This window comes from Setaria italica, chromosome VI (assembly GCF_000263155.2).
Source record: "Setaria italica strain Yugu1 chromosome VI, Setaria_italica_v2.0, whole genome shotgun sequence".
NCBI lineage: Eukaryota > Viridiplantae > Streptophyta > Magnoliopsida > Poales > Poaceae > Setaria > Setaria italica.
In genome coordinates, this window is record NC_028455.1 from 24,138,093 (window position 1) to 24,161,958 (window position 23,866).

At 43.3% G+C, this 23,866-nt stretch overlaps 1 protein-coding gene, 2 long non-coding RNA genes and 1 pseudogene across 3 annotated transcripts; 3 read left to right on the forward strand and 1 right to left on the reverse strand.

Annotated features, from left to right (window-relative positions):
• The first annotated feature begins 356 nt into the window (after positions 1–356).
• Positions 357–4,291, forward strand: LOC101765735. The gene is made up of 6 exons (XR_002678062.1): positions 357–2,882; positions 2,966–3,059; positions 3,234–3,332; positions 3,421–3,499; positions 3,591–3,721; positions 3,801–4,291. It is a non-coding gene; the product is annotated as an uncharacterized LOC101765735 (long non-coding RNA).
• Positions 4,292–7,128: 2,837 nt separating this feature from the next.
• On the forward strand, positions 7,129–8,532 carry LOC105914650. Its single transcript, XR_001164326.2, has 4 exons — positions 7,129–7,359; positions 7,419–7,502; positions 7,566–7,748; positions 7,829–8,532. It is a non-coding gene; the product is annotated as an uncharacterized LOC105914650 (long non-coding RNA).
• A 9,458-nt stretch (positions 8,533–17,990) lies between these two features.
• On the reverse strand, positions 17,991–18,996 carry LOC105914580 (annotated as a pseudogene).
• On the forward strand, positions 18,889–20,057 carry LOC101773413 (thionin). The gene is made up of 3 exons (XM_004973305.2): positions 18,889–19,329; positions 19,422–19,490; positions 19,586–20,057. Exons 1-3 carry the CDS (start codon positions 19,071–19,073, stop codon positions 19,684–19,686), a joined length of 429 nt encoding a protein of 142 aa, XP_004973362.1. The 5' UTR covers positions 18,889–19,070; the 3' UTR covers positions 19,687–20,057.
• Positions 20,058–23,866: the final 3,809 nt, after the last annotated feature.

A 23,866-nucleotide genomic window follows, 5' to 3' on the forward strand; every position in this document is an offset into this window, starting at 1 on the left:
TCATGCATTTTTTTCCATTCCTGTATTCCAAATAGGTCTACATGAACACAAAATGAACTAGGGGACAGAAAAAGCCAGTGAAGTTAGTTTTGAGCTTCACCAGCTACTTGCTACATAAAGTGTGCTATAGTCGCAGAAAAGCTAAGCTGGATCAGACGTGGCCGAAACCATGCCAAAGAGCTAGGTCCCTAGCTGATGGCAACACATCAGATGACTAGCCTGCTTTTTTGTAATAATGATATTGAGCAATACACTGCATGGCTAACCTGCTTTACAATAATTGTCATTTTATAATATTGGTCATCACGAGAGATGCACATTGCATACACCGGTCCATCCCTATAAATAGCCAAGCCTTTCAGCCATCTTGGGCACCTCCTCTCAGGGCCTCGTCTCACCATTAGACATCTCGTTCCCAGTTATAATTTGCGAGGTTAGATCAGGCTGCGCCATGGCGTCCGCAGCTGCTGTCAAGATCGCCGCCATCTTCATGCTGGTGCTGACCATGGGCCACCTGATGGCCGAAGCATCACCGCAGCCTCGGCGTCTGCTTGCAGAAACGGAGCATGCTGCGGTGTCCGGGAATCCTGGCCTCCCAGGTGATGCTAGCGTCATGCAGGTCCTCGAACCCGCCCTAGTTTCTCCTCTTGCCTGCAAGCCAGAGTGCACAGTCCCTTGGCCTCCTTTTGTATGTATCTGCTAGATCCTCTTCCTGGATCAACGGAACTTCAGGGAAATGGCTGTGACGTCGGCCAAAGAATAAATTGGCTGAACATAATATACCCCGGGTAGTGTAGCTTGGGCTTTTGTTGAGCGTCTGGTACTAGTTGTATTTTGTTTGCTCATGTGGCTTTGTTTCTGGTTGCATATTGTCTTTCCTATCGCTCTCTGTTGCAGCTATGGTTTCTGCCAGGTGTGTGTCAATGCGGTTTGTAAGCGGTGCTTGTTCCTACCTTCTGTTTTCAATAAAAGAAGTCGGAGTCTCCCTCCGACTCTTGTTATCAGTCAAGAAAAATGAGTTGTATCATATATATCTGCGTCTTTTTTCTATGTATCTCTGGGCTGCTTCAGCTGGAAGTTTATCGTAAGTACGTGTATCAGGATGATCGTTTGAATTAAAACGAAATGATAATGTGTGGCTGCTAGAAATGGAATGAGCATCTTACTATATTACTAATTGGAAGCCTCCACGTGAAGCCACCTAGAAATTCTAGGTGGATGTTTTAAAAAAAAGAAAACCAATAGAAGCCTCCACCACCTAGGAATCCTAGATGGACGCTCTAAAAAGAGAGAAATCCTAGAAATTCTAAAAAAAGAAAAAAAATAATAACAATAAGATTTTTTTTGCAGTCAGTTACATATATTTTTTTGAGACACCGTGCTGCTAGCTCTTGCCATTGCGACCAATAAAGCAAGCAGATAGTAAGATGACATGCGTGTGGATTGATTAAAACAGATTCTGTTAGTTGATTCTAAATCATATGTATCCTAAAAGGAACTAGATATGTGCGTGCATGGTCCCTAGCGATGACATGTAGACATGTATTGCAATTTCTTTTTTAAAAAATATGTCTATCTCTAAACCAACAAACAGAAAAAATATCAATCTAAATCTAAATCTCTTCCGTTCTCACACGCCTATTAAAGAGAACACAACCAATCCCATCCATGTTCCATAGAATCCATCTAAAAGCTTGCTCACTGCGGACGGCAAATCAACGAAAGATCATCCTCTCCAAATAGCTAGACGGCATCACCATCTTTATCTCACCAACCTACAGAGCTACAACGATGTTGTAGAGATCAACTAGGTAACCTACCAATCACCCTCCCCTTTTCTATATGCTCTAAAGAACACGTGGAGTAATTATAGGCCTATAGGAGCCGACTAACCTAGATTAATATGAAAAATATTCCAATATTAAAAGCAAGCAGATAGTAATACTTGCCTTTGAGCATTTTTCAAGAACTGTTATTCCTATTGAATGTTCAAGTGCTACGGCCAGGCATCGAATGTCTGCACGGAACCTTCCTATTGAATGGTTACTCTAGAGATCAACGCACCGCGAGACATTGTTTTTGGAATTTGTTTGATTCCCCTTCTACAATTAGATTAATTTTTCATGGTATATATTACTACTATTAAATTATTTGTTTATTATCTGGCCTGCTGCATGTGTGGTATAGATGACTTGCTTCTCACCATTGTTCTCAAACTGTTATTCCTATCCAATCTTTCTATCGAAATATATTTTAATTACTTGATTGTTGTTTGTGTACCATAACTTCTGTATAGAAAAATTCCATGTTTGTAGATAATGTCTTTTGTATAGAAAAATAGCCCAATTAGGTCCATCACCATCTTTTGCTTATGTAGTTGAACAAGTTGCAATGCTGAACAAAACTTTAAGTGAAATTAGACTAGGAAAAGGAATTGTGGAACATTAAGGCAAGGGTAACCAGATTGTGGAATGCAACCTTACTCAGTAGTGGCGAACAATTAAGTCTTGACATGATCCTTATTGATCAAGAGGTATGATAGATGTTCACTTTGATTGCATTTTTGGTATAATTTTTGGCTTACAAATTATTAATGATGATGCAAAATTAGGGAACCATGATCCACGGTGTTATCAATAAGCCCTATATGGAAAAGTTCAAACCATTGATTGAAGAAGGCAATGTGTACATAATTGCAAATGTCAGAATCACACCAGAACCACAGAAGTATCGGCCAGTGGGAAATGACAGGATAGTCAACTTCTTACCCACAACTGCACTAAAAAAGGTCAAAGATACTGAAGACATTCCAAAGTATAGTTTTAACTTCATGAGCACGGATATGCTTTCAGCAAGAATAAATGTGGACATGTACCTATCAGGTAAAACATTACTGGTTTTTCAATTTTTACACTTCCACTCATTCAATGACCATCTAATAATAATTCAGATTTATGTTTCATAGATGTTATAGGTATCTCAGCTCACATTGGACCGATAGAAGAAACAAGGACAAACTTCGGATTTACCAAAATCCGTGATATTGTGCTCCTGATCGAGTAATTCTCATTTCTTTTGTAGAGAACAACTATGAAACTTTCAACATTTACATGTATGGTATAGAACTTCTGTTGAACTAAAAGATATCTTCTACAGTGCCCCTACAAATAATTAATTTCGCAGTTAGGTATTTAAAATATTAATTATTCACTTTTAATTTTGTGGCCATGAAGTTAAAGTTAGATTTTGGGGAGACAAAGTTGAGGAAGTTGATGATAAGACAAAATCCCATGTCATTGCAATAACATCTACAACTGTGAGGAAATTTGGCAGTAAGTCTTCATTCAATATGAGTTATTCAATATTAGTCATTCAACAAACTAACCTCCTAGGAAAAATAAATAATTGATATTTTATCAGGGTATTCTCTATCGTCAACCAATGCAACAAAAGTTTATGTAGATCTACCTATTCCTGAAACTAAGGATGCGCATGATAGGTGAGAAAAATTAGATATTGTTTTTCTATTTTAATCTATGTAGCATGCACTCTAACATGATACATTCTTTCGTATGATGAAAAAATGTTAGTTCAATTGATAATATTGTCAAAGAGATTCATTATTGAGGACCATCTAAAAGGGATATTGGAAGACCAAATGCAGTACAATAGAAGAACTTTAGAAGAATTAAATTTGATATTATTTGAAACATCAAATCAGGTATGGATTAGTATGTTCATTGTACACTATACTATTTAGAGACATACATACATAATGATGGTATTGTTCCTACTTTCAGGATGAGGTATTTACGATGAGGTATTTACTATTGAAGCAACAATAAATGAAATTAATGCAACATATGGTTGGTACTACATCTCATGTAGTAGAGGCGATTGTAAGAAGCAACTTGAAAAGAAGTTTCATCACTACTATTGCAATAAATGTGACAAGAGAGCCGAACCTAAAGCATGGTAAATTATTTAGTAGTTTACAATCTTATTATAATACTTCTATTTCTAATTGGAGAATAATATTTGCAAATTCAAAATTAAGCTTCAAATAAGTGATCCAACAACAAGTGCAACTTCTGTACTTTTGACAAGGAAGCAGAAATGATAATTAATGAATGAGCAGATTCGATGATCACCTCCGTTGATCATGATAATAAGTAGCTACCAAAATCAACTATGCAAAAAGTAGGAACAGATCTTAATCGGCTATGCAAAAAGTAGTAAATTGAGCAATAAGATATAAAAAAGCTGACAGTCCTAATTCCAAGCTGTATAACTGGTGATAAAACTAGAACAACATGCAAAACCTAGAATTCTAGTGATTATCGATAACTGGTGAATAAATCTAAACAAAACGACAGCAATGCGCCCGAAGTTAAAGCTTAGATATTACTTGATAAGCGGAACTTATAGAATCGGCCGGAGATCAAGTTGATGCAGCCCCGCCAACCCGTACGAACTCGTGAAAAGAAGAAAAGTATTGGCGAAGTCGCCTGCTCGAAAGTAAAGTGCGAGGAAATAGTAGTTTGTTGTATTGATTTGATGATGATTACAGATCTATGAAAGCGGCTATTTATAGCCAGTTACAACCAATCTCTTAACTGACTAGGACTCTATCTCTAATTTTAAACGAAAACGAATATTTACAAGCATAATTCGTATCGGAGTTGGTCATCGTGTTCCCATGGGCCGATCTCCTTTTTATCTTCATAGCTCACTTTAGGCCCATATTGGCCCAACTGCTCCAACCTCCCAATCGGCCGATTTCCACCAACTCCATCCGCCGAAATACTACAGCACCAATCGGCCGATCCTCAACTGTAGCACCAATCGGCCGATTCCCAATCGTGACCTCCGTGTTTCGCCGCATCAGCTGATTCCTTCCCTTCTTGACGCCGATTTCATACGCGTCAAAATCTGGCATCAACACATGCCCCAAGTTTCGGAGTAAAACATAATCTTTACTTCAAAATTCCTTTCAACTTCCCTTCCGAAACAAACGCATTGAAAATACCCTTCCGTTTCGCGGTCTTCTGCCTGATGATTGCAATCTTTTCGAAACGGGCGCCCACGACAACCACTCCTCCTGAAAAAATCGAACCGCCGGCGTGGTAAAAATTCCGCTTTTACCCTTTCTCAGACCGCCCTTAGATATCAGTACGTCCCGTACTTCTTCTTCACGAGCCCACGTCTTCCTTCTTTGGCGCACTGACCTCCTTCTTCTTCCGGCGTCTCTTTAGCCTCTAACCTCTCACTCCGGCGAGTTCTTCCATCTACATTCCACCCCACCTTCCCGATGGCAACACCTTCAGGCACTCCACCAACATCCGAGGTCCCGGAGACGGCTCCATCAGCAGCGGCTCCAACAGCAATGGTGGCAGCTCCATTGGCAGGAGCAGGAGCTCCATCGGGCGGGAGCGGGAGCTTCATCAACGACCACAATGAGCTTCATACCAGAGGTTTCTACCAAAACTTTCCTTTCCGCTCCTCTATGTCGATGCATTTACCTTAGATCATTTCTTACTGCCCCTTCCATTCTTTACCTGTTTAGGCAGTTAGGCACCACATTACTATTCGCCTCACCGAAACTCCCGGCCTTATCTATTTTGGTCCCATGGGAAACCCAGATCCAACCGACCTAATCAATTTGGAAACCCATAGGATCCCTTTCAAGCAATCAACCATGGACCTAGATCACTGGTCAGGTACCTTCAGATCATGGCCGAATGAAACCCCCGGCTGGAGGGAATGGTACAAATGGATAGCCGCCTCAAAAAGAGTTCAATGGGACGAGCACAAAATCGGCCAGTGCATCGACTTATCTTTGTCCCAAATGGAAAGGAATGAGCCTTTAGTAATAGCAGCCTCCTACTTTTGGTCCGATGCCCTAAACGCATTCCCCTTAGGACACGGAGCTATGACCGCTACCCTAGCCGATGTGGTCATGTTGACCGGCCTTGATATCTCCTCTCCCGATACTCCTTTCCGTTACTTGGCCAAAACATCCCATCGGCTAGAGACGAAAGGAATCGGCGGGTGGAAAGGATTCATCAAGTGCAACAGAAGGGCCGGGACAGCCCAGGAAAGAGAGCATGCGGCCTTCTTGATGATGTGGCTAGAAAAACACCTTTTTTGCGGGAGGGCAGCCGGTCCATCCACTAACACACAGGCTTTGGCCGAGGCACTATCGATAGGTGCCTCTGTTCCTCTTGGAAAGCACCTATTGGGATCGGTTTACCATATGCTGCATCAGATCGGCGTCAAGCTATCCAAAGGAGAGCCGATTGGAAACCCAGGTGGACCCTGGTGGTTCATCAACTTGTGGCTTAATCTATATATGAGCAAGATCTCCCAGCAGCGAGTGGAGTACATGATGTTCCCCAACATCGAATCGGCAGAGAATCCCACTGTACGGTGCCGGTGTACTTCCTTCGGTGAAGCGGCATCGGCCTTCTCCGGTTGCTCATATTCTGCTGCCAAGGTGGCCGAATACTTCAGATGCTTCTACAATGGCTTCAGCAAAGACGCAACCAGCTTGTTCCCTTATCAAAGGGAGGAACCACTCTTCGAGCTCCCCTCCTGTTTTGACTCGGCCACCAGCAAATTTGATGAGGACCTCACAGATGAATTGATCAAGCCTCTCGGGGAAGGATGCCCCCACTTATGAGTTTTACCATCCTTCCGTCACAGCACGGCAATTCGGCTTGGGTCAACTGCCGATTTATGCATACTTCACCGGCCGAGCAAAATTTCGAGACGAGCTCACCAAAGGTCTCCACTACTACGATCGGATTCCAGACTCCAGCACCATAGACTTGGCCAGTTGGATAGTAGCCCCTTTCGCTGTTCAGCAGTTCAAGCTATGGTGGGTGGAATGGAAGCAACATCTATTCTGCGCCTCTACGGCGATATATTGTAATCTCCTGAATCCCGACAACATCGATCCGAATGCTGAGGTATCGCTCTCTTTCTAGCTGATTTTCAACTCCTTTTTTTTTATACTGACTCTTATTATTATTTCAGTCTGAGAGCCATGCTCCCCCAAAATGCAGTCGGAGTGGTCGGTCGATAGAGGACCGTTATCCATACACAACATTCCCCCTCATCGGCTATCACGCCCCCTCCGTTGATGACATAGCCGGCCGAGCGAAGCAAGCGCAGAAAAAGATTATCAAGAAGACAAGTCGCCGAGTACGCGCCCGCACAGAATCGGCCGATCCACCCGTGGTTGCATCGGCAGAAATTTCGGCTACGCCGACCCTTCCGGTCGCTGAAGAAGTTGACCTCCAAGCCGCTAAAGAGGCCGGAGCGGCTGCCGCGTCATTGTTGGTGGAAGCTATTCAGGTAAACTCACCATCCGATTTTCCTGACAGTCATTTCAATACTGACCTTTCCTTTATTAGGCCGTGCAGATTGCCTCAGCAGATCCACAGCAATCTGCAATGCCCCAAGCAGAAGTTGAAATACCAGTGCCCCTTCCCGTTGAGGTACATGATCTCTCAACTCACTTCTTTAATATTTGAATGATGATCCTACCAACCTTGACGCAGGTCATCGGCACGTTAACTATGCTATCCGACTAGCCATCTGCCAAAGAAGTCCTTCAAGAGGCCGGCCCGAGCAGAACGCCGATCGTTGTCGAATCCTCTTCTTCCGATGAGCCAATGGCACCAGTCCCCGAGTCGATAGTGGTTGTTCCACAAACGCAGATGGAGGAGATCCATTTCAAAGAGGTGAGAAGTCATTTGACTCGCATTTACCGATTCGTCACCACCATCGGCTGACTCATTTTCCTTTTATTTATCATTCACAGGAATAGGACACTCCCAATAATAGCCTCTTCTCATTTGCGGTCGCGCTCTCTGATGACGAGGAAGTTGCTTCTCGTCAAGTTACTTTGAGCTCCATCCCCGATGACGTCCGCGCTAAGCTTGAAAGTATACGGTCCCTTCTTTAAGAGGACATCAGCCGATTGGTGGAGGACGCCTCGCCGATTCGGCAGCTCTTTGGTGACGTCAACGGGCGAGTCCCAGAGGAAGCAGAAGAAGCCTTGGCACCGGCCGCTTATATCGAGTCGATGCGGATCCCGGTCTTCAGGGCTCTGCGTCACATGGCCGATCGCGCCAAGCTGGCCAAGACTCGTGAGGAAGAGGACTCGTACAAGCAACGGGCCCAGGAGGTACACCATCGGATTCACTTCCTCGAGAATTCCCGACCTGGACTCGTCGGCACGATAGATCGCCTCAAGCACCGAAGGGCGGAACTTGCCAAGGAGATGGAGTAGGTAACCAAAGAAATAGCTATTGAAGAGAAGAAGCTTCAGGAACTCCCTTCCGTTATCGCCGATTTAAAGCAGGAGAGGCAGCATTTGGCCCATGAGGCCCTTAGACTCCATCGCCATATGTCAGAAGTTCCAGGGTCGGCAGATGATGACCAACGAGTCTTGGACTCGGCCGATCAGATCAGGCATCGAGCGATTGCGGCCATTAACGCCCTTCTGGGTGACTTGTAAAAGTACTAGCCGTTTTGTACGAACATTAATGCCTTTTGACCGTCCTTCGCGGCGCTCTCCTATTTATTACCCTTTTTACTCTGACAGGACGCGTCTTACCAAACCTCCGCTCTTCCTCTTATTATAAATACCGGCCCTGGTTTCGCTCTTGAGAATACCTGCTCCACTCGATTCCTTTTTCCCCCATTACGTTTCCATCGGAACGTTCGTAGTCATGTCTTCTTCATCTTCTTCTTTCTCCTCTCCTTGTATCAATCAGGTACGAGGTCCGTCTTCGCCCTTTTTTCAGTTTGATCCCTTTAAATCGTTCCAACTTTTAGGCGGCTATGTGCTAACTTCTTCAGCCAAGGCACCTTATCCCTGAACTCGAATGAGCAATCGAACTCGTGCACTCTAATGAGTCGTTGTCGCAAGAGGACAAGGACTTGATCAAGGAACACCGTGAAGAACTCAGAGATCACGTTCCTGCCGACGTCTAACGGATCTGGGACTTCATCGACGGCAATGATTACGGGCGACCGCAAGTTGACAGGAGCCACCCACTTCCTCTTCCGGTTGTTCTTGAAAACGCCGCGGTAGGGACATCGCGCCCGGTGATGGATCGGAGCCATCCTCTTCCTTGCCAAGTTGAGGCGGAGGCCGCGATGAGAGATGTGGCAGAACGAAGCATTCGCCTTCTAATGGAATTAGGTAGGATTGAGAGGGAACTCAAGAAGAAGCGTAGTTGAGTATTTTTTGTTCTAAGGGCGAAGTGTACTGTGTCGGTCGTGTAATTCATCGTTCGTACTGAATCACAAATCGGCCGATTTGAACGATTATTTTTCTCCTTTAGGCGATTTCTTCTCCCGTATCGGCTGTGTGATCGTTCAGGGAGCGATCTTTCTGTCTTGTCAATGCCTTGCGATCGATTCTTATGTTCCGACCCATATACTGGGGTAATACCTTTTCAAGTACCTCCCGTTTAAGGCCCTAGTAAATTCTTCTCCTTCGATCATTTCCAGAATGTAAGCGTTTCCCAGGGCACATCGGCCGATTCTATACAGCCCTTCCCAAGTGGGAGACCATTTACCGAATTTAGGATCTTTTGATCCAATCGGCAACACTAACTTCCATACCAGATCCCCTTGGGAGAACTGCTTGACTTTGACCTTCTTGTCATACCATCTGGCCACTTTCTTTTTGTTTTCCTTGATACTGATCAAGGCTCTCAAACGTTGGCCCGCCAAATCGTCGAGTTCCCTATTCATGAGCGAGGAGTAATCATCGGCCGTCAGCTGATCTTGAAGCGACGTGCGTCTCGACCCTGTTCTCAACTCCCATGGCAATACTGCCTCATGACTGTACACCAATTGATAAGGAGACACCTTGGTAGCCCCATGGCAGGCCATCCTGTATGCCCATAGAGCTTCGGTTAGACATAAGTGCCATTTTTTGGGTTGTTCTTCGATCTTCCTCTTGATCAACTTGATTATCCCTTTATTGGAAGATTTGGCCTGGCCGTTAGCCTGAGGATAGTACGGGGAGGAATTTAGCAACTTGATTCCCATATCGGCCGTGAACTCCTCGAACTCTCCCGACGTGAACATCATCCCTTGATCAGTTGTGATAGTCTGAGGGATGCCGAAACGATAGACAATATGATCCCTCACGAAATCGACCATAGCGGCCGATGTTACGGCCTTTAATGGAACCGCCTCCACCCATTTGGTGAAATAATCTGTGGCTACCAGAATGAATTTATGTCCTTTACTTGACGGAGGATAAATTTGTCCAATGAGGTCTATTCCCCAACCTCTGAACGGCCACGGCTTGATAATTGGATTCATAGCCGACGCGGGCGCGCGTTGCACATTCCCATATTTCTGACAATCTTGGCATCCTTTATAATACTTGAAACAGTCCTCAAGGATTGTCGGCCAGTAATATCCATTATTCCTAATCATCCACTTCATCTTATGCGCCGATTGGTGGGCTCCACACACCCCTTCGTGCATTTCTCCCATCAGGGTCTTTGCCTCCTCCGTCCCTAGGCATTTGAGTAGAACACCATCAATCGTCCGGTAGAACAAATCATTTTCCAATAACACATATTTTGTGGCCTGAAATCGTATTCGCCAATCCACTTTCTTAGATGGGTCTTTTAAAAAATCGGCGATCTCTTTTCGCCAGCCGTCGGCCGCGAGTTCCAGAATCATGGCGCCTTGAATCGGCCGATACCCGAACGCGTGCTGAGCCAGCCTGTTGGCTTCTTCATTGTAATCCCTGGGGATATGCTCAATAACTGTGGATTTGAATTCTTTCAGAAGTTGGAGGCAATCCTCATAGTAAACCCTTAATACATCATCTTTGCACTCGGATCTTCCTGTCAATTGGTCCACGATGAGCATGGAATCTCCAAAAACCTCGACGGTGTCGGCCTTAATTTCTCTTAACAATTGTAACCCTTTCAGGACAGCCCGGTATTCCGTCTGGTTATTAGTGGCGGATGCTTCTATCGACAGAGAGAAATCATAGCATGCCCCCTGAGGCGATATGAGAACGATGCCGATTCCCGATCCGGCCCCACATGACGAGCCATCAAAATATAAGGTCCACGGTACTGGTTCCACGACAGCGATTTTTGGTCCGCAGTGTTGGGCGACGAAATCAGCCATAACCTGACCTTTGATGGCGTTTGCCGATTCGTACCGTAGATCAAACTCTGATAAAGCCAAAATCCACTTTCCGATCCACCCTTTCAAAATCGGCAATGACAGCATATACTTTACTACGTCATTCGTGCATACAACCACGCATTCTGCCGATAACAAGTAGTGCCTGAGCTTGGTGCATGAGAAGTAAAGACATAAGCACAGCCGCTCTACCGGGGGATATCTTGATTCGGCGTCCAAAAGTCTTCTACTAATATAATATATTACCCGTTCCTTTCCTTCGAACTCCTAGACCAGTGCCGATCCGATAGCTCGCTCATCGGCTGATAAATACAGCTTGAATGGCTTACCAGTTTCTGGTGGGACCAAGTACTGCTTGATGTCTTCTAGTGCCTTGCGTTGCTCTTCTCCCCATACGAACTCTTGGTTGGGTTTCAATTTCAACAACGGTGTGAAGGCCTGGATACGTCCAGATAGGTTGGATATGAACCAGGCAACGTTGGTAAAGAAAACTGCTAAGAGTAAACTAAACAACGCTACAGTAGCAACACTAGGAACGGATCTTAATCGGCTATGCAAAAAGTAGTAAATTGAGCAATAAGATATAAAAAAGCCGACAGTCCTAATTCCAAGCTGGATAACTGGTGATAAAACTAGAACAATAGGCAAAACCTAGAATTCAAGTGATTATCGATAACTGGTGAATAAATCTAAACGAAACGACAGCAATGCGCCCGAAGTTAAAGCTTAGATATTACTCGATATGCGGAACTTACAGAATCAGCCGGAGATCAAGTTGATGCAGCCCCGCCAACCCGTACAAACTCGTGAAAAGAAGAAAAGTATTGGCGAAGTCGCCTGCTCGAAAGTAAAGTGCGAGAAAATAGTAGTTTGTTGTATTGATTTGATGATGATTACAGATCTATGAAAGCGGCTATTTATAGCCTGTTACAACCAATCTCTTAACCAACTAGGACTCTATCTCTAATTTTAAACAAAAATGAATATTTACAAGCATAATTCCTATCGGAGTTGGTCATCGTGTTCCCATGGGCCGATCTCCTTTTTATCTTCATAGCTCACTTTAGGCCCATATTGGCCCAACTGCTCCAGCCTCCCAATCGGCCGATTTCCACCAACTCCATCCGCCGAAATACTGCAGCACCAATCGGCCGATTCCCAATCGTGACCTCCGTGTTTCGCCGCATCAGCTGATTCCTTCCCTTCTTGACGCCGATTTCATATGTGTCAAAATCTGGCGTCAACACATACATAATGATGGTATTGTTCCTACTTTCAGGATGAGGTATTTACTATTGAAGCAACAATAAATGAAATTAATGCAACATATGGTTGGTACTACATCTCATGTAGTAGAGGCGATTGTAAGAAGTAACTTGAAAAGATGTTTGATCACTACTAGTGCAATAAATGTGACAAGAGAGCCTAACCTAAAGCACGGTAAATTAGTTAGTAGTTTACAATCTTATTATAGTACTTCTATTTCTAATAGAGAATAATATTTGCAGATTCAAAATTAAGCTTCAAATAAGTGATCCAACAACAGTGCACTTGTGTACTTTTGACAAGGAAGCAGAAATTATAATTAATGAATGAGCAGATTCGATGATCACCTCAGTTGATGATGATAATAAGTAGCTACCAAAATCAATTCAGAAAATATGTGAAGAAACATTGATTTTTCAATTCAAATTGACCGAGTACAACTTGACAAGTTTTAGACCTGATTATACTGTTTCAAAGATATTTTTTCCAAAAGAAAAGAGCAGTTCTAGAATTGGTATGGAAAGTGTAAAAAAGGTAACACTTTATTCTTAAGTTTTTATTGCACTTTTTTCTTTTGAATCCTTAATATTTAATAATTTTACTATATCAATGAAACAAATTCTAACCTAAATTTACAACTCAGACAAATGCTACATGATAACTACCGAGAATGAAGAGGTAGACACTGATGACTCTTTTACCGAGAAAGTAACATTCGTAGAAGAAGCCATAAGGACTGGGGAAAGATTGGCTAGAAAAGTATACTCACTTCCATCTAAGTATTCATTCTATTTACAATACATGCAAAAAAATATTATTCATGCAAAATTGCAGGTCTACTAAGCATTAAAGGAATAGCGGATAGTGCAATATCTAATTTGAGCAGCATGCATTACAAAGTGCTCTACTGCAATTAAATTAAAAAACATGATATATGTTGAATTCTTAGACTTTATTATTATACTTTTCTATGTGACAATTCACAATTTTTTAGAAAAAAGAAGATCCCAGAAGAAGTGACCATGAAAAAAGGTCTATGCCCAGCAATAAGAAAAAATGCAAGCATAGAAACAAATCCGTAGAAAACATAGAAAATAAGGTACTCCATAAACAAAAGTATTCTCTTATATTTTTATTAAATATTTCTTTAACACTTGACAAGTTCTTTTTTAGGATCAATATATCAGCAATTCAGATGTCATTGGAGATGAAAACCTTAGTTCGTCCAAAAGGTCAAAAAAAACATCTGAAGAAAGGTGTTTGGCTGAAAAGGAAAAGCAAGAAAGTTGTAATGCAGACAAACACATGCAGAAAAATATAAAAACATGTAATAGGGAGGCAGACCAATCTTGCAAGGAGGTATAGACGAAACGTGATACACGACCTGCCTACCTTGTCGTGGATACCCCAAGAAGATGTCATAGAGGTGCAGACCAAGCTAGCAAGGAGGTCGAAACGTGATACACGGCCTGCCTACCTTGCCGTGGATATTAGCCCTAAGATCATTCTACTGTTCAAGGAATAACACTCAATGCTGCTGCTGCTGCTGACCTGGCTCCATAAAGTTATACTCCTCTAGGTGCTTGCACTAACTTTATCTGAAGTATTATTCTCTCTGCACTGTATATATGGTTATGGAGTTTGCTGGAGTATCCTGGGGGAAGAACCTACATAATACGTCTTGGAACTAACTGACATTGATTCACAGACAAACTCTACAAGGTGCTGTTGTTGCCATTTTAGAGCATCCAAAGGACTATAAATAACATAGTTTACCATATACCATATACCATAATATGTTAGCTAAAATAAGAGCATACACATGTTGCAGGAGTCCAAAAGCACCGGTTGAGGACCAGGTACATTGAATTACTAGAAAAAGACAGGGGACAAGGTTTAGGTAACCACATGAAACATTTGAATTTACTGTACCATGAACACTTAGTTACCATGCCGGGAGCACATAGTTAACACTAACATTTAGCCACTTTAGATCACCCCGAATCACCAATGACCCTCAATAGTGACAAATTTTGGTTTAAATGCCGTCACCAATGATCCTCAATAGTGACGTATTTAGGTTTAAATCCCATCACTAATAACCCTCAATAGTGACCTGTTTTGGTTTAAATCTCATTACCACTTATCCTCAATAGTGACGTGTTAAAACGCGTTATCTCAATGGCAAATCATTGGTGACGTGTTTTAAAAAAACATGTCACTGTGAGAGTCATTGGTGAAGGGTAATTAAAATGCGTCACTAATGTTGTAGCATTAGTTATGATAATTTAGTAATGCAAAAATCTACCATCAGTAATGAGCTTTAGAGCCATCGCTAATGTGGGTTTCTTACATAGTGATGCAAGCTCTACAAGGTGCTGTTGCTGCCATTTTAAAGCATCCCATGACTACATGTTAATAACATACTTTACCATATACCATAAAAATATTAGTTACAATAAGCACATACGCATGTGGAAGAGTCCGAATGCACCGGTTGAGGACTAAACACATTTAATTACTAGAACCAAATGTATGTCCAGAACAAAGACAGGGGTCAAGGTTTGGGTAACCGCATTAAAAACATTGGATTTTACTGTAGATGAACACTTAGTTACCATTACCATGCCTTGAGCACCTAGTTACAACAAACATTAATTTAGCCACTTTAGAGCTTCCAGAATCGCTATAAATAATATACCTACGCCGTACCATGAAAACATCAAGAAGAGAGACGGATACATGGACCACCATCAAGCGAGTACTGACAGCACGCACAAGAATACCCAGAACCTGTTAGCTTGTCTGTAGTGATCTGTTTTCTTCCCCATAAAATCCATGAGTATTGCCACAAATAATGAAAGAGGCTGACCAAGCTAGCAAGGAGGTAGAGCAAACGTGATACACGGCCTGCCAAGATTGCCCTGGATACGCCAATAAGAGCGACAGATACATGGATCACACCAATATGGTGAAACGTATATTCATCACACAAGCAAAGCTGGTCAGTTTATCCATGGTCAAATTGTGGTCTTTGTTTTCACTTGAGAGCTAATTGAGGCACTATAATATGGGCAGGCCTATCTTCAACAGACATGACAGCTACAGGGAACTTGACATAATTTGCTGGACCGCCTGTGCACAATTATTTGTTTTATTGTCCTTGCATAGAATGCTAAAATACTCTTTACAAAATGTTGGATCTAATATTTGAAATATAGAGTAGTAATCATATATTGATCAACAACTTGAAATTATCTGTACATTCTCGGTGAAGCTGTTGAACTAATTTTTGCAAATTATTAATTAATTCATCTCATTACGTAAAGAAAACAGTAAGTGGATAAGATATTTCGTGGACCACATCACTGCAAACATGTCATGGAGAGACAGACCAAGGAGGCAGGACGTGATACACGACTTACCCTAGGTTGCCGTGGAACCGCCAAGAAGAGATACGGATACATGGACCACACCATCTTGGGAGTAGTGACAGCATATATGCAGAAGAATACCCCGTGCCTATTTGCATGCATGTCTCAAGTGATCTGTTTTCTTCAGAAAATACATGAGCATTGCCAGAAAGAATGGCAAGAGACAAACATGTCATAGATACTTGCATGTCTTGCCTTGGATACGCCAAGAAGAGGGACACATACATGGATAACACAAATCTAGTGACACGTATATTCATCACAAAGGCAAATCTGATAATTTTATCCATGGAGCAGACCAAGCAGAAATTGATGACGGACATGTGATCTCTGTATTCAGTTGAAAGCTAATTGAGCTACACTAATATGAGCAGGACTATATTCAAGAGACTTGTTGAGAGCTACAGGGAACTTGTAATAATTTGCTGGGCGGCCTGCGCACAATGATTTGTTATACATAGTTGAAATATTTCAAGAATTTATCAACCTCGTACTCTGAAACCCTTGGTGCAATGTACTCTGCTTTCCGAGGTAGACTGTTCACGTAAAATGAGGTCATGCGTAAGACGGAATCGGATTGGATTCGCAGGGAATCAGATTTGGATAGCACCTTTTAGCCGGTTTTTAGTCAAATGCAAATTCGGATCCAGATGTGGTTGAATGCGAGTTCAAAATTCTACTTGGATATCCATTTAATTTAGGTGATAGCAATTAGCACAAAATGTTGGAAGAACAAAATCATAGTTAGACATACAATTACATGTATTGTTAAAGTATAATACAATACACCAAGATTATTCCTTCAAAATATTTCTTAAAAATATTATAATAAATGAATAAATATAATTGTGGCCACCAACAAATAGTCGGTGGTCACTAAGTTGGAGCCATTTCTGGTTACTAATGCGGCCTGCTCCTCGACCAGCGACGACAGCTGAGCTTGTTCCTTCTGACACCAAATCATCAGAGTCTTCCCTCCACTACTATAGAATGCACCTTTAGCACCAATTGGGAAATCCCCTTCAGTATCGGATGCTGCAACCTGTGCTATGAAAATGGAGACTAAAAGCCTCGGTCTTGGGTACCGGTTGCATGACGCATTACTAAAGGAGGCAAAAGAGAAATGTAACAAAAAAATATTTTGAATTCCAAGAATGTTTCACTATTCAAGATGACTAACTGAGAGTCATCAGACAAGATACTAGGAATGTGGGTGCTTGAATGCATTTGTACAGAGGTCATACTATTTACAAACTCTTCTGTGTTTCCATATGACTACCTACTTCAATGTCACGCGAGCCATTCAGGACACATGGCACACAAGCTTGCATGTCGAATCCATGATTAATTATTTCCACTTGTGATCTCTTACCAGTATTTGTCCAGACTAGAAACGTGCAACACATTTTTTGGATATGGACACGCATATATTTGGACTAGTATACAGGTCACCTTTGGATGAGTACAAGGATGACCGGGAGGGACTAATGGATACAAGGAAGGGACCATCAGGATTAATAGTGACATATGCCACATGACAATCTTCATTGTCATGCAATCCCTATCAACAATCATGGAATCCCTAGTGTACTAATCCCTGGAGGGTTGTGTGGAAATTTATTTTACCTTGCGGTGAAAATCTCATGAGCAGTCATTAGTTAAGCTGACTAGCTGAGATATAATAGACAAGCTAGTAAGATTGGGAGCATCAATGCATCCATACAGGGTCACAATATCCTTTCCATTCACTTTTATATATAACCCTACGAATACAAGTCCAACGAAACGCGGGCCTTTCGATCAAGATAAATTAAATGGCCCACTTGTATTTCTAATCCAGGATTAATTATGCCCTCTGTTCATCTCTTGCAAGCACGTGCAACACATTTTCACGATATGGACATGCATGGAGGTTATTATACTGTTTGGACAAACTCTGATGTGCCATGACCTGGGCCTGTTTGGTTTGAGTTGCTTATTATAAGCAACTTAAAGTTGCTTAAAGTTGCTTATTTGAAGTTGCTTATTTTTAGTCTAAACTGTTTGGATACCCTTGCTTATGAGCATTGAATGAGATGGACATTGTCATATTTGCCCCTTGTGTAGCTACCCCTCCAATTTGCCTCCCCACCCTTCTTCTTCCTGCACACGCCCGATCCCGGGGGCCGACGGCGGGCAGGGAGCAGCAGCAGCTGGCTGGGGCGGCGGTGGGGCGGGAGCGGCGGCGCACACCAGCATGCGCTCGCACGCCAGGTGCTGGAGCGCGGCGAGGCAGTCGTCGTAGACCGCCGGGAGCGGGTGCTCGGGCGTGAGGCGGTACTCGACGGAGACATCGAGCGTTGGGCGCGTGGCGGCGAGCGCGTTGAGGAAGCGATGGTAGTGCGGCGACGTCGCGGACTCCGCCACGAAGCCGCCGCCGTGGACGTACACCACCACGGGCAGCTTCGTCTTGCCGTCGGCGGCCACGGCCGCGGCCTAGGGTGGCAGGTAGAGGCGGATGGAGCAGGAGCCGAGGTCGACGTCCCCGGAGTCGACGCCCGTGGCGGCGTCCAGGCCGGGCCCGACCGGCGGCGGCACGAGCGACGCAGCCGCTCTTGTAAATCCAGCAGGTCTGCGCGGAGGCGGGCGGCGGGCGGGAGCGGCGGCGGGTGGTGCGGAGGCCGGCGGCGGCGGGTGGCGCGGAGGAAGGGGAGCTGGTGAGTGGTGACAGGGGAGGGGGGAGAGAGAGAGGGGGGTAGGGTGCATTGAATGAGGGCAGGAGGTGTAAAGTGCACCTTTTAGTCCCCATAAGCAACCATAAGCAGCCCAAGAGTTGCTTATTTACTTATAATAAGCAACCCCATAAGCAAGAGTGATTGGTTTCATAAGCAACTTATTTGCTTATTTTAAGTTGCTTATGCGTAAGCATGTGAAACCAAACAGGCCCTTAACCTATGGTTGTGGCACACAACCATACAGTAGATAGTATTTAATAATGCTATTCGTTTGGTATGTGCAGAAGGGCACGCATGAAATGTCTGGCCCACGGTAAACAAGTACGGACGCTGCAAATAATCTACTCTGCTCGTCCAGTCCCTAGCCTATAAATAGATGCCATGCTAGCTCTTGTTGTGCTCACAATTAATCCGATTACACACGAGCTTCTCTCCCTGGCCAAGACACAATCATAGTATGATGAAGAACATGGCACTAGCCGGCAATGGTATGAAGAAGTTAATCCTCGCTGTTCTCTTACTGTGTCTAGTTATAGGGCAGATACAAGTGGAAGCTAAGAGCTGCTGCCCATCCACCACTGCAAGAAATATCTACAATACCTGCCGTATCACGGGTACATCCCGTCCAACGTGTGCAAAACTGTCAGGCTGCAAAATTATCAGCGGGGACAAATGCAAGCCCCCTAACGACCACCTCACCCTTGACCCGGACACTGGTAAATAATAAATTTATCTCACTTGATTTCTTTGTGTTTTGAGTCGTTAATGTATTTTCCATCTGATGAAACGTATTGGTTTTGCATTGAAGAGGAAGTTAATGTGCTTAACTTCTGCAAGTTGGGGTGTGCGTCGTCTGTGTGCAACAACATCAACGCTGGTAAGCACCTTTTGCTCAGACAGAGAAAACAATAATCATTAATTAGCGGCAGCTAGAATCCTATAATCTAATATATATATATATAATTTTATCAGCTCTGGGAAATGAAGAGGCGAACGATGCCGTTGAGAGTTGCGACCAAGCCTGCTCTAGCTTCTGCAACGTGCACGTTGGCGCTGCCACCGTGGTTGCTTAAGCAAATGCATCCAACTGGATCGTCCTTGTGCTGAATAATTGGATATCGTATCCACTTAAAGCTGCCTTGTGTAGTACGTCTTTGTTTGTGTCTCTCTTTATATTCCAATAAGGTCGGTGATCTTGATGCCACACACTCAGACGTGTGTTCATCTCCAGATACTACTCCATGCTACCTACCCTTTGTGTTTTGTTCAATAACTGGGTATCATATTCCGGCCAGTGTGCCATCTGTTTTGTGTTTATTTCCTTCTAGTTCCAAAGGGGTCATCATGATGTTACCTTCTTTCGATATGGTGCTTTGCATGACTACTGTTGTATGGTACCATCTTGTTGGCCAATAAATACATCTTATCCTATGACCCTTTGCTATGACCCTTTGCAAATAAGTACAAGATTGTTAAATACTCGGTATAAATTGACTACTGTTGTGAGTTCCCTTTCAGCTTATTGTAGGCATACATTATTGCTAGCACGGTGAAGACAACCAACACGAATGATCAAGTAAACGTACCGGTACTTTTGTATACCAACACCCTTGCTTAAATGTACCGGTGTTACTCCCCATTGGCACATATATTCTTTTATGCTAGCCGGCTTGAAAATTAACCGATTAAAATAATTATTTCAAGATAGAAATAACTTATCGGCTTCTCGAAGCATGTGTAATGTGAATTCAAGGACTCGATGGAAGTTGAATCGCTTCATCTAGATTGCTTTCAGGATTTTGGGTAACTAAATTTAACATTTGCACATACAAATGTTAATGTACAAATGTTAAATCTAGTTACCCAAGCAGAATATGAAGATACTCTATAGTATATATATACTATATAAATCTAGTTAACATTTAGTCTAAATGTTAAATCTAGTTACCTAAAATCCTGAAAGCAAAATGTATAAATATATATCTTTTAAGGAATCCCAAAGCAAGAGTTCAGTGGCATTCTATAGTCCCATGCTGCTAGTTTGAGTTGGTCGAAGCCAACTTAAATAGGAGAGCTCTCTCACTTCTCTAAATACGTAACTGAAGGAGAGAAGGGGGCTTGGGTTATACAATGCACGCACGCACGCATATTTGCGTTCTTTTCGCGTAACCAACCATGTGACTTGAAACTTGCGACGTAGCGTGCTGCCAAGTCAAGTTGATATAACCTTTTTGCCGTTTGCGTGTAATCTTTTGACAACGGTCATTGGAGGTGATAAGCACGCAGTCAATACCTTAATCCTGAGTTAATAGGGTGGTTACTACTGCCAATTAGTGGGGCAATTTTGTAGGGGAAACGGTTAGCAGAGGGCTACCGTCTTCTCTATAAGAAGTTCTGGAGACGTCCAGAAACACACATGTACATGTGAGAGACCCACGAATTCCTTCCCTTCTCCCTTTTCCATCTGATGAAGAGTGCTGTGGTACTGAGCTGCTGGATCTCACCGGCTCTTCTCCTTGGCGTGCACTGAGGAGGGTGAGCGGTATCTCCGAGCTATTGCCGTCAGGAAGCCTGCACGACGGACAACAATAAAGTTTTTGGGTAGCGCAACTGTGCAACCGCTCGATTCGATCGACTATGTTATGCGCTGCCTCATCTTCGATCTACACTGCAACGCGTAACCCTGCAGCAAGTCTACACGAGGACGGAGCACTAATCTGTAAGTCCTAGATTGGTTTCTTACAAAGTTGTAGGTTACACAAGATCTAGAATGTTACATACCTATTATTATGGGTTACATGATGTTTTGTACGGTTACGTCTATTTTGCATATGCTATTTTTACATACCGTTTACATGCATATGTTAATGGTTACACCTAGCTATTTGAATCTAGAATTGGGTTACATAGTAGTAGCAATGAGTTACGTAATATGCCTCATGTTTATATCTGGTAGAATTTAACACGTATCTCCAACATATTTTGAGGCAGTATAAATTTCAATTCCTTTTGCTGCTCTGTTAAATACCATCTTTCGTTGTGGCCCAACACTCTAGTATGCATGTAGCACCAAGCTTGTTTGAGCTGCTTTGTGCTCTGATTTTGCTATCTGTATCAGGTTGGACTGTTTCTTTGTCTTGCGATGTATAGCTTCATATCTTCTAGAGGTTAGACAGCAAAACCCGCGTTCTCTTAAGGCAACAACTCGAAGAATCTGCAGTGCCCCTGATATATCACTGCTGCAGAAACGATCTTTAGTACTGATCTCCAACCCCCTTTAGTATTGGTTTGGCAATCAGTACCACTATGTCGGTACTAAAGGGAGTTCTCTAGAATCGGATCAAATAACCGGTACTAAAAGGGCTCCTTTACTACCAGTTGGTAACACCAATAGGTAGTAAATATTTTGCACCCAAAAAATTAAAGAAAAACAGCTGGGAGGCTCGCGCACACACGCATCATGAGTAATATGTGCGTGCATGGTTTGTAGGATTCCAACCCACGACCAAGCTATAAGCACGTAGTTACAAAAAATTAAACACTTAGACATTTTAGAGCATCCCAAATAACTACAAATTCTATAGTTTACCATATACCATAAAATATTAGTTAAAATAAGAGCATACACATGTCGGAAGAGTCCCAACGCACCGGTTGAGGATCAGACCAGGCACTTTGAATGCACATGCCATAAGATAATTCTGCAGGACGATGATTGCAATAATGGACCATCAAGAAGATAGGGGCGATGGGGTTGCCTCATCAATTATCACTTGGCGCAACAAGACCAGCAAAGTCTTTATCGACAGGGGTGGATCAACGGGTGGGGCGGGCAGAGCTTCAGTCCTCCTACCGCCGCTCGAACAATGGAGCCCCCCTTAGCCCCTCCATAAATTTTTAGGTAGAAGAAAAAAGAAGAGAAAGGAAGGAAGGGGAAGAAGAGGGAGCCCCTCCTAAGTAGGTCGCCATCATGCTTCCCAACGCATGATCGCCGCACCGCATCCATTCCTCTACAAGCCTCCAGCGTCTCTCCCGCCGCTACCTCTGAACCATGTGCAGCTGCAGACCCAACTAGTGTCTTGTCCCCCATCTCAGTCCCAACAGAGCAGCGGCGGTTGCCAGCACAAATCTCCCTCCGCCTCTTCTTCATGGTCGATGGCCGCCACAAGCATAAACCTCACCTTCGCATCCACGCAAAAGGGTCGCTGGGGTGCCTTCTTGCATCGCTTCTCAGCCTCCTTCACTTGCGGCCAGCCAAGAACCGTGCCACCACCTCGGGTGCGCGCCACCACTCCAGGGCTGCTACCCCATGCCTGCGGCTGCCGCCGGCCACCACACATGTCCCGCCGGCCACCACACGTGTCCAACCGCGTCGCACCGCTTCCCTGCTCTGTGCCACCACTTGTACCACCAGCTCCACCACCTTGGGCTGGTCGCCAGGGTGACTGATTGGTGGATTGTTACTAAAAATAAGTTCCTTATTATCTGCAACTACTATTAACTCACGGATACATGCATATTTTGCTTCTCCTGCTAATATGTCCTAAAATATCTAGGATGCCTTATATTTCTGGAAAGAGGAAGTATTTGAATAAAATGAACCAATTTAAAAAAATGTGTTATACACTACTACAGAAAGACCTATCAGTGTCAAACCCAAAAATGTCGTCACCGCCAGTTTTAGGCACCGTTGGTGAAAGGTTGGCGGTGATGGGCATCCCCTTCAACAACGGCACTGGAGCCGACGGTGATTGGCATTAGAAAACAAAAAAGGGGACCCTACCTAGCCACCCCTGCAACCCGGCCAGCCGTGCCTCCCCTCGTCCCCGCCACCTCGCCTCCCCCGTTACCCCCCTCCGGCGCCCTTGCGCCTAGCCCCCTCGCCTGCCCGACTGGCCACCCTCGTCACGAGAGAGAGAGGTGCATGTTGTATAATTGCGTGAATTTTTTAATGTTTAATTTCATGTAAGTTTCATGTAATAAATTGTACAAGATTTATTGTATATATGAATTCCATATATATATATATTTATAATTTAATGTATGGTTTCATGTGTATATTTCAATCATGTGTATATTTAGTAGATTGCCGATTTTTTTTTACTAGACAAGGGTTGATGTATAATTACGTGTATATGTTTATTGTACAGGCAATTAGGACAAGTTTTGTATAAATTTCTTTTATTTCATGGTTGTTGTATGGTTTCATGTATATACATTTATTGTATCACTAATTGTATTATTAGTTAAGAT

Coding starts and splice junctions, on each gene's coding strand:
- LOC101773413 (XM_004973305.2), top strand. CDS start 19,071: ATGATGAAGAACATGGCACTAGCCGGCAATGGTATGAAGAAGTTAATC. Junction 19,330..19,421: donor CACCCTTGACCCGGACACTG/GTAAATAATAAA, acceptor TTTGCATTGAAG/AGGAAGTTAATGTGCTTAAC. Junction 19,491..19,585: donor GTGCAACAACATCAACGCTG/GTAAGCACCTTT, acceptor TAATTTTATCAG/CTCTGGGAAATGAAGAGGCG.